General features: G+C 38.2%; 1 protein-coding gene across 33 annotated transcripts in view; it reads right to left on the bottom strand.

The window, feature by feature from the left end:
* PLEKHA5 (pleckstrin homology domain containing A5) overlaps positions 1-15471 on the bottom strand; it is a 262716-nt gene that overhangs the window by 103000 nt on the left and 144245 nt on the right. For all 33 annotated transcript variants that reach the window (XM_089303894.1, XM_051850800.2, XM_051850805.2 and 30 more), the window contains 4 exons: positions 10619-10702; positions 9394-9514; positions 6388-6492; positions 2121-2193 (listed from right to left, as the gene is read on the bottom strand). In XM_089303894.1, coding sequence (XP_089160020.1) covers positions 2121-2193; positions 6388-6492; positions 9394-9514; positions 10619-10702 — 383 coding nt within the window. The remainder of the gene's footprint in view (positions 1-2120; positions 2194-6387; positions 6493-9393; positions 9515-10618; positions 10703-15471) is intronic.

Below are 15471 nucleotides of genomic sequence, written 5' to 3'. Positions count from 1 at the left end.
AGCTGAAATACAGTAGTTTTTATGTAAACATCTGAGGTTTCCTATTAACAAACTTAAGAGAAATGCATAAAAAGACTTTCTACTAATGATGACCCGGTTGGGCCAGCTTTGTGGTGCAGAGGGGTTAAGCTGCCATCTGTGATGCCAGATCCCACATCGGAGCGCCAGTGTGAGCCCTGGTTGCTCTGCTTCCACCCCAGCTCCCTTTTAATGTGCCTGGGAAAGCAGCAGAGGATGGACCAGGTACTTGGACCCCTGTACAGATGGAGCTCCTGGCTTCGGCCTGACCTTAGCCCTGAATGTCACAGCTATCTGGGAAGTGAACCAACAGATGGAAGATCTCTTCTTTCTTTATCTCTGTCACTCTGTGTTCCAAATAAAAAATCTTAAAAAAAAAAAAGATTGATAGAAAACAGAATTAAAAGATAAATTTATTAAAATGATGAGCAATAGCAGCAAATTATAAGGAATTTAGTGTTTTTTGAATACTAATAAATCTTTATATTAAAAACAGTAAACTTTTTTGTCCTAATTTAAAGTTAAAAATAGTCCATGAATATACAGGAAAACAGAGGAAAACAAAGATCACAAGGTTAGGGATAATGACTGAGATACAACTCCTAATGTTCTGAAAGGTTGGGAAAACTTTTAAGGAAAATTGTAGAGTTTAAGTTTGGCACTTAACTCAATTACCACTTACCACAATTACAGCCTGACCAGTATCTCTACGACTAAAAGAAATTTTATAGGTTTGGTTAATTCTGAGTCAGCAACTCCTCAACCACAGTTTGCAAGGGGAGTAAAAACATGAAAACATTTTTGGTAAACCCAAATTTGAAGGCTAGCATGCATTACATTGTTTCAATAGATGATGGCTGAATTTGCTACTCAGCTTTTGTGTAATCATAAGGAAAACTAAAAGACTGCTCATCAGTTCTAAAACCCTCTGTCATATCTTGTAACTCATGCTGCATCTCTGAGATTATTGATTATGGGTTTGACAATTCATTTCTTTAAAGATAATTTCTTTTTTTTTTTTTTCAAGATTTATTTATTTGTTTGAAAGGTAGAGAGACAGAGAGAGGAAGTGAAAAAGAGATCTTTTCTTGTTCCACCACCCTAATGGTGCCAGGCCAAGGTCAGGAGCCAGGAATGCTATCCCGGGTCTCTGACGTGGATGGCAGGGGCCCAAGACACCTGGACTATCTTCATTGCTTTTCCAGGCCCATTAGCAAGGAGCTGATCAGATGAGGAGCACCCAGACTTGAGCCAGCTCTCCAATACAGGATGCTGGTGCTGCAAGCGTTAACTTAACCTGCTGTGCCTCAGTGCTGGCTCCTGGTCCAAGTTTCTGACCAGACTTTAAAGAAGGGAAGAGTTTGAGTCCAGGTTCATGGTTTTAATGCACAGCTGGAGCAGATCTCTCGGGAGAATCTACCTAGGTATGTTTTTTGCTGACCGGTAACAACTCTGCAGACTTCTCTGGGATTTTACTTAAAATTGTATTAATTAATTAATAATTCAGCAACTAGAAAAAAAAATGGAATTTATGATAGCAACAGGAGCATGGAGACTCAATTCCATACCTAAAATAACACCTCACTGCTACTTTCCCAGTCTGGTGTGTATACTCATCACAACTTTCTACATAGTTATGGACATCGTTAGTTTAAAAAAAGGCTAAAATAAATATATTTCTTTATAATTTTTTTTTTCAGTTGCCATTATATCATAGTAGTTTCTGATTCTTTAAAACCATTGCTGAGGAGCAGAAGAGTACTGGAGGAACCCACAGATTTGATAAAACTGAGATGTGAAAAGAGCCTCATCAAACTGAGGATTTTAATTAGGCACTGAAATCAAGGATAGCCTGAGAGACAAAAGATTCATATGGTCTTCTCACAAAACAAATCAGAGTGCAGAAACTGGACCAGAACTCTGACTTACTTATTTGAAGCATTATATGATCCTGTCATACCCTAGTAATTCAGATTCATGCCAGTGAAGAAAAGATTTTCTAAAATAGCACAAGTTGTAATGCTTTTTCCTTAAAAATGTCTAATACTTAAGATATATGGCAATGAGAAAATCATGCACTAAACTGTATTTGGTGAACTCACCTCTATAATAAAAGAGGCAAAGATCAGAAAGCACGAACCAGCGTTTCTTCCACAGCTTCATGCCAGTACTGTCCTGCATTAAATCAACATATTTAATGATATTTTTCATTTCAGATGACAAAACTCACTTCTGATACATTTATTTAAAATAAGCTTTTAAAACAAAGCATTTTATATGCAAAGGGACTATGAAAAGTAAGTAGAAAAACAGAATTATAAGGTAAGTTTATTTTGGCGCCAAAAAATCATAATCTTTCATAATATGCTTTCATAATATGCTCTTTCCATAGACTTTTTGGAAGACCTCTCACTCTCAACTGATGTGTGTAGCATAACTAATGTGTCAATCAAAATTTTAGTTAGAGAAAACTGTTTAAGAGTGTTTTATTGCACAGCAAGGTGGCTACAATAATCACAGAATATATTTCCCAAAAGCTAGAACAAAGAATTTTGAACATTTTTACTGCAAAGAATTGATAAATGTTTGAGTAGATAGATATGCTTACCTGGATTTGAACACTACACAGCGTATACACATATCAGAACATTACATGGTACTGCATAAATACATAGTTTGTGTCGATTGAAAAAAAAGATAGCCAGTTTTCTAGAAATATATATAAAGATATTCCCTTTCAGACTGGTTTCCAAAGGATAATATTGTTATGTCAAAGGAATGTGTTGGAACAACTTGATTTGGTTTTATAATTGTAAGCAATGTGAATGTCACTGTCCTGAACCTAGGTCTGCTAGGACGAGACTAATGTAACCACACAGCAGTGTGTGCATTCTGGTAAGCTGGATTTAATTATGAAAATCTTCAACAGGAAGACACTATGTGAACTGAAAGTATTCCAAAGATAATGTGATGCCAAAGGATTTGAAAACAGAACTGTAGTGTAAGAATACATAAACTTTTTCTTCTTACTAATAAACTCTTAGCAACAGTGGCTATTTGGCAGCTATTTCTAAGTAATTTATTTACAAAAATACCAGGCTCAAACAAAATTACAGTTCTAATGGAACTTATTTTCCCATAAACAGTATGGTAAAACTTCAAGAGAAAATTAAATACAGACATTAAAAAAATGCAGATAAGAGGCTGGTTTGTATGTGCATTAATATTTCTAATTTATTTCTAGCTGCAACAATCACCTATTTAGTAGTGACTTTAGAATTACATAAATGAATACAGGTAAAATCCCTGAAAGTAAAAGATCTGTCGTTAAAATTAGCAGTTACTCCAAGGATGGAATGAAAAAATTGAAATAAAGATAAGGAAAGAAATGATACATATTATTAATACATAGTATTAAATATTCTTTCTTTAGTGCATATAAGGAGTTTTGAAAAACAAATATTTTGGGGCTGGCACTGAGGCATAGCGGGTTAAGCCGCTGCCTGCAGTAGCAGCATGCTATATGGGCGCCGATTTGAGACCTGGCTGCTCCACTTCTGATCCAACTCTCTGCGATGGCCTGGGAAAGGAGAGGAAGATGGCCCAAATCCTTGGGCCTCTGCACCCACATGGGAGACCAGGAGGAAGATCCTGGCTCTTGGCTTTGGATTGGCCCAGCTCTGGCCGTTGTGGCCAATTGGGGAGTGAACCAGCAGATGGAAGACCTCTCTCTCTCTCTTTCTCTCTGCCTCCCCTTCTCTCTCTGTGTAACTCTTTTTTTAAATATGTATCAAAAATTAAAATATTTTTATTGCCTTGAGGTACTTTTTAAAACAAAGTTGTTTTTTATTTTTATTGGTGCATATAAATTCAGTCCAAAAAATATGCGATAGGTGTAGAAAAAAACTGGGGTGAGGCATGTTCTTCCTTAACTGCTTTATAGTAAAGTAGTAGTATATGTAGAACTCCAGGACAAAACTCCCTAAGAGTCTGCAAATCATTTGTCTTTGGAGAAAACTGCCCTTAACTGATGTACCGCGTAAGATGCAGTAACACAATCAGTTTTCTTTTTATATGGTTTTCACATATATTTCAGACCCCTATAAAATACTATACTGGTAGAATTTGTTACAAAATTAATCTTCTTTTATACCCTACTAGTAGTACACATTGGGGTATAGGGTGTAACTCTTTCAAATAAATAAATAAATCTTGAAAAGAAAAACAAATATTTTATCACCTGCTACAAAGTATACACTTGTATTAGAGAAACTAATTGGCAACACTTTTGCAATACTAAATAAACCAAGGGATCAAAAAGACAGACCAGGAATTATTTTAAATAAGGAGTTGTATTATCTTCTGTTAGGTCCAATATTGCATTTAACTATTTGAATATAATTGGTACCTACTAAACTAAATGTGCAAAAATCTTTTTTATAGAAAACTTTTATTTAATAAACATAAATTTCAAAAGTACAACTTTTAGATTATAGTGGTTCTTCCCACCATAACCTCCCTCCCACCCACAAACCATCCCATCTCCTATGCTCTCTCCATTCTACATTAAGATTCATTTTTAATTATCTTTATATACAGAAGATCAACTCTATACTAAGTAAATATTTCAACAGTTTGCATCCACACAGAAACACAAAGTATTAAGTACTGTTTGAAGATTGGTTTTTACCATTAATTCTCATAGTATAACACATTAAGGACAGAGGTCCTACATGGGGAGCAAGTGCACAATGACTCCTGTTGTTGATTTAACAACTGACACTCTTATTTATGAAGTCAGTAATCACCCAAGGCTCTTGTCATGAGCTACCAAGGCTATGGAAGCCTCCTTTTTTTTTTTTTCTTTGACAGGCAGAGTTAGACAGTGAGAGGTCTTCCTTCCATTGGTTCACCCCCTATATGGCCGCTAAGGCTGGCACGCTGCGCCAATCCAAAGCCAGGAGCCAGGTGCTTCCTCCTGGTCTCCAATGCCGGTGCAGGGCCCAAGCACTTGGGCCATCCTGCACTGCCTTCCCAGGCCACAGCAGAAAGCTGGACTGGAAGAGGAGCAACCAGGACAGAACTGGCGCCCCAACCGGGACTAGAACCCGGAGTACTGGTGCCGCAGGCGGAAGATTAGCCTAGTGAGCTGCGGCACTGGCCTATGGAAACCTCTTGAGTTCACAAACTCCGACCTTATTTTGACAAGGCTATAGTCAAAGTGGAAGTTCTCTCCTCCCTTCAGAGAAAGGTACCTCCTTCTTTGATGGCCCCTTCTTTCCACCAGGATCTTACTCACAGAGATCTTTCATTTAGGTCATTTTTTTGTGCAAAAATCTTTTAGCTTGGATAAGTTTAACTGTCAACAGTTAACATATAGCAAAATATTCTTAAATAAAAATTAAAACTTATTATTCAAGTTAAATACCCAATCAACTCACTGAGGAATTGGCAAAACCAATTTACCTGAATGACTTCACATTTTCTGGATTTTAAGATGATCCATTTCCAATACATTAGTCTAGATGACAATCAACTTTCAGATGACACTATCTCTAATGAGTATTTCCTAGCAAATTCATTATGAGGTTTAGTGAATAAAAATCATTAGATCATCTGAAACAAATTGGCATTATTGAACAGATCAGCACCCTCAATAAACTAATATTTAACTTGGTTTGTATCATCTGCATATATTCAGAATCAAAACAAAGACAGACAAAGGCCTTGCATGTTGAGTCTGTCATCTCAATTATCTGGCAGCTACTTATTTGAAACTTAGTGGCAAATCAGAAAGCAAAGAACTGGCACTATGAGATCAAAATGATATCCAAGTTCAAGAGGGCAGGTACCTGTATCCTAAATTCAAAACCAACAGCAAGTTTCCCAGACTATACCACATAAACCTTAACAAGCCCAGGTGTCTGAGCATGAACCCTGTTTGAGCAAACAGTCAAACCAGGAATGAAGAAAGAAAAAGAAAAACACCAGAAAACAAAACACAAAACCTCAAGAAGGAACGAACAGTCTGAGAGTACAGAAGCAAAAATCAGAAAAAACAAAATCAGAAAAATGTCAAAATATCTTCAGTTTTTCTATAAAGAAAGGCAGGGGAGTATATAATTGTACATATGTCTAATGATTGTTATAGCAGTAGAAAAATGAACAATACTACTATATTTATTTCACTCTTGATATTTAAAAAATATTCCTGCCTGGGTAATTTTAGCATACTATTCCTTTCACACAGCATATATTAATTTTGACATATATTTCATTTAATTTTATACAGTTGTCTTAGGAACATTCATCCCCAAAGGTCCCTTCTGATTTATTCTTTGTTTCATATCAAACAGGAAGAAAACCTACCTGTTTATAAAGCCAACCTCGTCTGACCACAGGTGCATTAGGGTTCCTTTTAATTGAATTTGACCTCTTCCCAAAATTATGAACTTTTTTTGAGGCTCGTGAAGTCTAAATAGGAAAAAAAAATGATAGAAAATGTGATATTAATGCCAAGATTTGAGTTTTTTTTTTTTTAAATCTTTACAGTTTTAATTTAATTTCAGATTTCTCTGAGATTTGCAAGACTTAAAATCCTTTCAAATAAATTATCTCAGTTCCACTTTTGCTAGTTTAGTTGTTTCAAGAATAAGAATTCTGGGGCTAGTGCTGTGGCATAGCGGGTAAAGCTGCTGCCAGCAGGGCCAGCATCCCATACGATGCCGGTCCAAGTCCTGGCTGCACTTCTGATCCAGCCCTCTGCTATGGCCTGAGAGAGCAGTGGAAGATGGTCCAAATCCTTGGGCCCTTACACTCACATGGCAGACCCAGAAGAAGCTCCAGGCTCCTGGCCTCGGATTGGCCCAGCTCTGGCCACTGTGGCCATTTGGGGGGTGATCCAGAAGATGGAAGACTACTCTCTGTCTGTCTCTGTCTCTGAAACTCTGCTTTTCAAATAAATAAAGAAATCTTAAAAATAAAAAACCAAAACAGTAAAAATTCTGCACAAAGAATCCTGTCCTCCTGCTTCTCCCCCCAGTATTATAAAAGGATCTTAAGTTTTATAATCTCTCCTTTAAGTCTGGAAACACAATTTTTAAAAAGACATAACACGTAGTGATATTTTGTCTTACCTGCCATATAAAATAAATAGGCCTTGAGTAAAAATTAACAAATTTTTAAAAAATAAACTGAAGGACAGAACTTCCTGCTTGCTCTGTATCTGGGTTTAATGGTGTTGCTTAAATTAAAGAAAGTTAAAAGAGGAGAAACACTCAGATGTAAGTTATAAACAAACACATCACATCAAATCAAAACAGGACTGGAAGGATCCACTTAATGTCAAATAGTGTTTTCCTCTTTATAGACAACTCTGAACTTGAATGATACCACACAGATGTGTTTACTCTGGGAGGCACACAGGAGAATATAAAATCATTTTAAACACTGCTCTGCTTAGCAGGAAGATCTCTAGCTTGGCAGCAATGTAGCAAGTAACCAGCAAACACTGATCTTCTCTGTAAAGCAAAAGGTAACAGCAAACCATCTCCGACTTTTCAACTCATCTACAATCTCTGGAAAACTAGCATTTTTCATTTGAATTTTGTTTCTTTGGTGAACAGAAATTTCCTAAAGAATGGTTTCCTTGACGAATTTTAATATGCTTTCAAACAGCGTTTGAACACAATATAAAACTCAAATGGAGGCCGGCGCCGTGGCTCAATAGGCTAATCTTCCACCTGCAGCGCCGGCACACCGGGTTCTAGTCCCAGTCGGGGCACCGGATTCTGTCCCGGTTGCCCCTCTTCCAGGCCAGCTCTCTGCTATGGCCCGGGAATGCAGTGGAGGATGGCCCAAGTGCTTGGGCCCTGCACCCCATGGGAGACCAGGAGAAGCACCTGGCTCCTGCCTTCGGATCAGCGCGATGCACCGGCCACAGCGCGCCGGCCGCAGCGGCCATTGGAGGGTGAACCAACGGCAAAAGGAAGACCTTTCTCTGTCTCTCTCTCTCACTATCCACTCTGCCTGTCCAAAAAAACAAAAAACAAAAAAACCTCGAATGGAACAAAAAGATATATACATCCTGCTTGGCGCCAGCACCCAGCCAAGCAGTCTGTGCAGCAAGCGGCGTCACTGTGGGCACGTGTGCTGTCTGTCATCCAGGTAAACGCTCTTACAGCCAGCCAGACAGCACCTTTTCCTTTTCCTTCTCAGACAACTGCATATGTGAGCCCCTTCTGTTCCATTGTGCTGAGTCACTTACATTCTCGTCAATGAAACGTGCTATGCCAAAAAAAATTTTGACCTCTACAATCCTGACAGATAAAAAAATGGTGATGTTTCTACTTTTAATGAGGATTTTTCATATTATGAATGAGATGGAGAATTTTTTAATGTATTTAAGAGCAAATTCCAGTTTCTTTTCTGGGAACTTACTGTACATAATTTGCCCATTTTAAACTGGCTGTAGTTCTGTTTCTTATTGATTTAGAGCTGTTCTTTAATTATAAAGAAATTATTCTTTGTTACATTTGAGTTTTACATATTCTGCATACTTAATAAATATATGTGGGTGAATTTCTTATTACTTTATATTATCCACATTCTGGTTTATTGCTTTAAAAAAGAACTCTTACATTGTTCTTGCCAGTGCTTTCATAGTTTTATTTTTAATGTTTCAAAAACTAACTCAAGTGGAAAATTTCTGGTTATACACTCTATGGCACAGGTCCAACTTCAGTCTTCTCCAGATAACGATCTGGTAGCTTTCAACCCATTTATCATTTCTGTGGATTTTAATTAGAACCTGCTAATGAAGTATTATGCTCAGTTATCTTACTGGCTTTTTTATACTATCAGAAATTCCTTACACTATCTGAAATTTACATTTTCTTGTAATGGCTACAAAATTTCATTTTAAAAACCTTAGCAGGCTTATTTAAAATATCATTATAATAATCTACCATTTCTTTATTGTAAACATCATTCAATTTATTATTACCATTGTTTCACTGTAAATGTCTCTTCAATCTAGGCATTTCAATAACCAGAAAATGTGATTCTTAAACTATTACATTAATCTTCCCTTTAAAACTTAAGTTGATTCAACAAAGTAATCATTCTCTCACAAAAATATCATTTATTAAATTATTCAAATATCAGACCAATATTTTTAAAAAGTCATCAAATTACAACCTTACCACTTCATATTTCAAGCTATTGCTTTTATATCAATTACCTCCAGTATAATTAAATCCATTTAAGAAAAATGAAATTAATATTCTATAATTCCAATTTTAAGTTCATTATGAATAATGGTAATGAATCCTGACTACCATTTATCAATAACCATCAGTAAGCAAAATAACTTACTCTGCCTACAGGGCTCATTGGATGTACTGCATAATCTGATGTCACATTATAGTTAGAAGCTTCATTTATCATACTTATAGGTCGTTCCTTCTTTTCTTCAGATGTCATGGTTGCAACAGCCCTAAAAAATAAGATATGTCAAAGTGCTAGAACGTGTGGCATATAGCTTTACGGTAACACTTCTCTAACATTTAGACAACACTGATAGCCTACGTTTTTAAGACGGCCGGATACTCTTTACTCTAGGGTAACAGTTAATATTTAAAACTACTTTAAATATAATTAAAGCTTCTCCTAAGCCTGACATAAGTTAACATTCATGTTTATTTTAATAGGCATTACTGCAGATATTCTAATTGGTCATTCAACTGGAAAATTGAAAATGAAAATGAACCACAAGAATAACTAATCTAATATTAGACACAATAGCAGAGATATCAATAACACTATCTGTGAACAGCTGAGCATTTCATTTGATGCTTATAAAAATCCTGAGAGATGGCAATTACCATCATCCCAAATGTAAGGATGAGAAAACTGCGCTCAGATCAGTTTCATAATTTTACCAAAGTTTACAGAATTTCTCCAAGTTTGCATCCTGGGCCTTTGAGTTTACTTCATGAGTTTGAACCATTGTAAAAAGAATTTCTGAAATTATATTCCTACTGGAAAAAATTTGTAAGTCATGTTTTCCCTACCAGACACAGCATACAGCTGGCATTCTGTCATACTTGACTGCAAATATCCAAATAAGAAAGCTGCTAAACTGTGCTACATAGAATTTAGATTATAGGGGTCGGCAGAGAAGGCTAAGCCTCCTCCCGCAGTGCTGGCATCCCATATGGGTGCTGGTTCGAGTTTTGGCTACTCCTCTTCCAATCCAACTCCCTGCTGATGCATCTGGGAGAGCAGCACACCCATGTGGGAGACCCAGAAGAAGCTCCTAGCTCCTGGCTCCAGCCTGGCCCAGCATGGCCCAGCATGGCCCAGCCTTGGCCATTGTGGCCATTTGGGGAATGAACCAGCAGATGGAAGACTCTCTCTCTCTCTCTCTCTCTCTTTTCCTCCCTCCCTTCTTTCCTCCCTCTCTCCCTCTCTTTTTCCCCTCCTACTCTGCCTTTCAAATAAATAAATACTTTTTTTAAAAAAAATAAATCTAGATTACAGCAATCTCAATGTTAACACCATGTTTGAAGACAGGCATGACATGAAAGTCTTGACTTACTGTTCATTCACTACAAAAATGCAATTGTCCTGCGATGGCTGTCCTGTCACTGGATGTTTGCACGTCACTTTCCTTTCATTGTGACTGAAAGAAGAAAAGAAAAACAGAACACGTGGGTACTTCTGTTATCACAAGTGTTTTGAGTATTATGGTAGCAAAAATGCCTATTTATTTACCTTAACAATAAAGTTAGTGAGCAGAGGAGATGAAATTCCAATGACCAGGCTGCTGAAACTCCTAAATATGCCTTTTATACTGCCCATGGTGGCTATATACAGGGGTTTTCAAAAAGCCACACTGAGAGAACTACGAATGGATCTCACAACTTCTGCACCAAACTCAGCTTCTTTTCATTCCACTTTCCATTGGCTGTCTGAACTGCCCTGTGGATGTGTAATATGTTATGTTATAATTCAGCCAAGATGAGCTCCTCTTGGGATGACGTAAAGCTATTCTTCCCAGTATTTTATCAACAAAAGTAAATCGACCAGCTCAAGCGCACTGTGCAAAATGTTTTACATTTTGCAGAGGGCCCACAAAAAAGTGGGAGCATCTATCCACCTCTTCTTTGTTATGGCCCACCTGGGGTCCATGTCAGAGACCTCGTGCCAAATCCACACGCCGAGGAAAAGACTCTAAGAGTACTGCTCTATGGGCGTCTGCACATGAAAACATTCCCCAAAACCATGGGAAGAGCAATAATTTATAACGCCTCTGTTTCACAAAGAATCTTTATATAAATAATGTAATGGGATTGATCTTTGTGACACCTGACGCTGTGTTGCAGGAAGATGGAATCTGCTGGAGAAACAAACACGGTAAGTGGATGAGATGTGGAAACAACACAAAGAAAAATCTATCTGTTGTGTTTCCTGGGAAAAGGAATGCTTTGAATTACAGCATGACTTATTTTGGAAAAAAGAACTTTGTCTATGAAATACAATTCTTCCTAGAGTTGAATGCTAAGATTGGGTTTCCTATTGTCTTTTTGGAATGAGAAGAAAAAAACTTCATCTATATTTAATCCAAAAATATTAGGGATCTGAATAATATGCACTATACATTGATACATTAAATAATAAATATCTTCACTTGTAAATCAATTTTTTTTCATTAGATCACCAAGTATGAAGCTACCTCTAAGAGTTATCAATGGTGTGCCTGACCTTAGAAAATTTACTTTCATTATGAAGAAATGCTGCAAGATGTTATACTGAATATTACCATGTTGTTAATCTTCAAATATTATGACATTGCAGTATTTTGTCGGAAGTATATAACCACAAATCATAAATATTTTGGTAAACCACACAATTAAGTTATTTTTCAAATTCCTAACTTTCATTACTATATTTTTGTTGGTAACTCAGTACTCTGAAATCACATTCATTAAACAAAATTAAAACTATATAAAAGGTACAAGTACTCTAGCACTCCAGAATCATTAATGAAATTCAGTACATTGTTACTTCTCCAATTATTCTAAGAAACACAGGATTATTAAATTACTAGACAGATCCAACAGGTGTGAAGAATTGGTGAGTTTAGGGATGTGTGGTTTCTACTATGTAAGAAAGTATGGAAGTGGCCTTCTTACCTACATATTTAGAAAAACACAACAGTACAAACCCAAGTTCTCCCGTGGGATGTGGTAAGTGAGTGATGGAATAAACAACAAATTGATAACATAACAACTGTGGGAAGAACAGCCTTTGCAGGTAAGTGGGAAACACTCAAGTCCTCAAGCTTGATGGAGATCACAAATGTGTCATCACAATTTTCATACCAAGGGGTGCGGGCGGAGTGCCCTATGGCGAGGATTAGGTATCTTAAAATACAGTTAGACAGGGTGGCCTGTGTTACCACACAGCAACTGCACTCTGCAACAGTCTATGGTATAGTTCAAAATAGAAGAGTCTGGAGGTTCTCAACACACAGAAAATGATCAATGTTTAGAGAGACGGAAATGCAAATTATCCTGACTTGATCATTACACACCACACTGAAAACAGGTATCAAATTATTGTACTGTACCCCATAAATATATAAAAATATGTCAATTTTGTTAAACAAAAAAAAATTGCAAAAAGAAAACTAATACATTTATTGAATTATATCCTTATGCTGTGTCATTTTGACCGAGTGGAACAGACACGATTCTATTCCTAATATTCCGGAAACTCTAAATTACAACAATAACAGGATTCTTTGGGTCATAGGGTTTGAGTACTGCTGTGACCTTCTGAACACTAAACAGATTTGAGTACCCATTAGATAAGGATGCAGGGCAGAGACACATTTCAATAATGAATGGTTAAAAGGAAGGTCAAACATTCTTTTCCTCAAAAGTGGGTACTGTTTCCCCGAAATTGACATTTTTAGTGTTTAAGCGCTTTTAAGATCACAACGCCTTAAAGAAACACTAAGCCTTCAGATTTTTGTCTTAGTTAAAAGGTTAGTGACTAAAATTGATACAAAAGGTGAATATATTTGTGTCTTTGATTTCCCCAATACATGGTATGTTTTATATTATAGTCCACTGAAGGTGACCAGATGTTTTTTAAAATTCAAAACCAGAAGACTGGTGTTTACAGGTAAGCATGTGGAGACTTCCTGCATCTCCTCTAAAACAGCAAACTCTAAAAGGTAGTGGTGCATTGTCTGTAACCATTGCAGCCAAAGTGAATGAAACGTATGACAAACCAAAGCATCAACTCCAACCCTAACTGCTGGGATGTGACAGCTTAACTGCTACCTGATGCGACTGTCAACCCTCAGTGCTCTTGTGCAAATGTGTTTTTATATACACTTTTAAAATCAATTTTGAAATTCAAAACCATGGGGCTGGCGCTGTGGCACAGCAGGTAAAGCCGCTGCCTGCAGTGCCGGCATCCCATATGGGCACTGGTTCAAGTCCTGGCTTCTCCACTTCCAATACAGCTCTCTGCTATGGCCTGGGAAAGCAGCAGAAGGTGGCCCAAATCCTTGGGCCCCTGCATCTGCGAGGGAGACCCGGAGAAAGCTCCTGGCTCCTGGCTTCGGATCAGCACAGCTCCAGCTGTTGTGGCCCACTGGGGAGAGGCCTGGGGAGAGAAGACCTCTCTCTCTCTCTGTAATTCTTTCAAATAAAAATAAAAAATAAATCTTAAAAAAAAATTCAGAACCATTTCCTGTTATCACGTTGGTAGTTACAGTGCATTTTTACACCCATACTGCATTTTAAAGCAGTCCTCTGCTACACATGGGCCTTCCAGTCAACGATGGGCTGCGCACACACAGCTTCTAAATCAATCACTGAAACGAAAAATGAACACTCAGTGCCAATATGATGAAAGCAACATAAGTGAAAAAAAGAATCTTTCAAAAAGAAGTTCATAAAGCCATCTCTGTTAATAGACTCCTTTTAGTAGACACTGGACACTGTGCGGGTGGCTGGCCGACTTTGGTCCTGACCACTGTCCTTGGCACGGCAGACAAGACCACAGCACGAAGGGGCAGCGAAGACGATTCCCAGCCCTTCCTCAGTTCCACTGGTTTGCTGCCAGCGTTCTTTACAAATCATGTTTTCAGCTTACACTTGCCATCTTTCTCTGTAGCTCGCTAGTTCTATGTTCTGTTAGTGAAGGGTCTCAAAAAAGATCAAAAGTATGACTGGCTCTGCTGCAGTGTCTTTGGAAACGTGCTCCCACGTGATACTCTCATCAGGAAACGAGCTAAGGGAAACACTGATTCTTTGCTTATCCACAACTTCAAGAGAACCGGCAGTGAATGCAGAAAAGTGTACCCAGCACAATCCAGCCACAAAAGAATTCATGAAACACGTGTCTACACACACCTCCAATACCCACCGTAAGTGATGAAAAAACTTCCCATGCAACTTCAGAGACCGCCCCTTCCAGCATCTGCCAATTATTTACAAGTTCAAATCCTTCAACGCCTACTACCACAAGCAAGCTATGGGTCTCTTTCAAGGTCAAAACTTACATTTATTGTTTTATTTTAATATTTCCTAATGTAAATCTGTGCTGCCATTTTTTATTAAGTCCTGTGTTTATCGGTATGAGTCACAGATGAAGCCTCTGCGTGGTGTGCTCTTAAACCCACTGTCCACACAAGCCCTGTGTTTTTCATGTCTGGCAGTGAAGTGATTTAAATTTAGGAATATACATACTGTATTCCAAAAAACTGACTGTACTACTAAATTACAGGCCAAGATACTACTATAGTGCTTCCAGGTGATCACCCATTTTTTTCCTTCCAGATTTCCCTTTGGGATACTGAAAATGTGGAGCTCTATACCAGGGGTGATTAACTTTTTCCCTCATTGCCTGGGAGACATCTGGCAATCTCTAGGGTCACTGCTGAATATCCTAACAGGGGAGATATGACTGGTGGTCCAGTGGGTTAGAGCTCGGGATGCTGTTAGACACTTTACCACATGCTGGACAGCCCTCCACATCCAACGTTCAATCAAAATGTCAACAGTGTAGAGGGTAGGAAACGCCGCACTAGACTAATTATAGCCCTTTTTTTGTTTGTTTGTTTTTTTGTTTTTGACAGGCAGAGTGGACAGTGAGAGAGAGAGAGAGACAGAGAGAAAGGTCTTCCTTTTGCCGTTGGTTAACCCTCCAATGGCCGCCACGCTGCGGCCGGCGCACTGCGCTGATCTGAAGGCAGGAGCCAGGTGTTTATCCTGGTCTCCCAGGGGGTGCAGGGCCAAGCACTTGGGCCATCCTCCACTGCACTCATGGGCCATAGCAGAGCTGGCCTGGAAGAGGGGCAACCGGGACAGAATCTGGTGCCCCGACTGGGACTAGAACCCAGTGTGCCAGTGCTGCAGGTGGATGATTAGC

The sequence above is a fragment of the Oryctolagus cuniculus genome, chromosome 9, assembly GCF_051225735.1.
Source record: "Oryctolagus cuniculus isolate XC-2025 breed Fujian yellow rabbit chromosome 9, ASM5122573v1, whole genome shotgun sequence".
NCBI classification, from domain to species: domain Eukaryota; kingdom Metazoa; phylum Chordata; class Mammalia; order Lagomorpha; family Leporidae; genus Oryctolagus; species Oryctolagus cuniculus.
The sequence above is the reverse complement of the archived record's forward strand: the minus strand, read 5'-3'. Positions and strand labels throughout refer to the sequence as shown.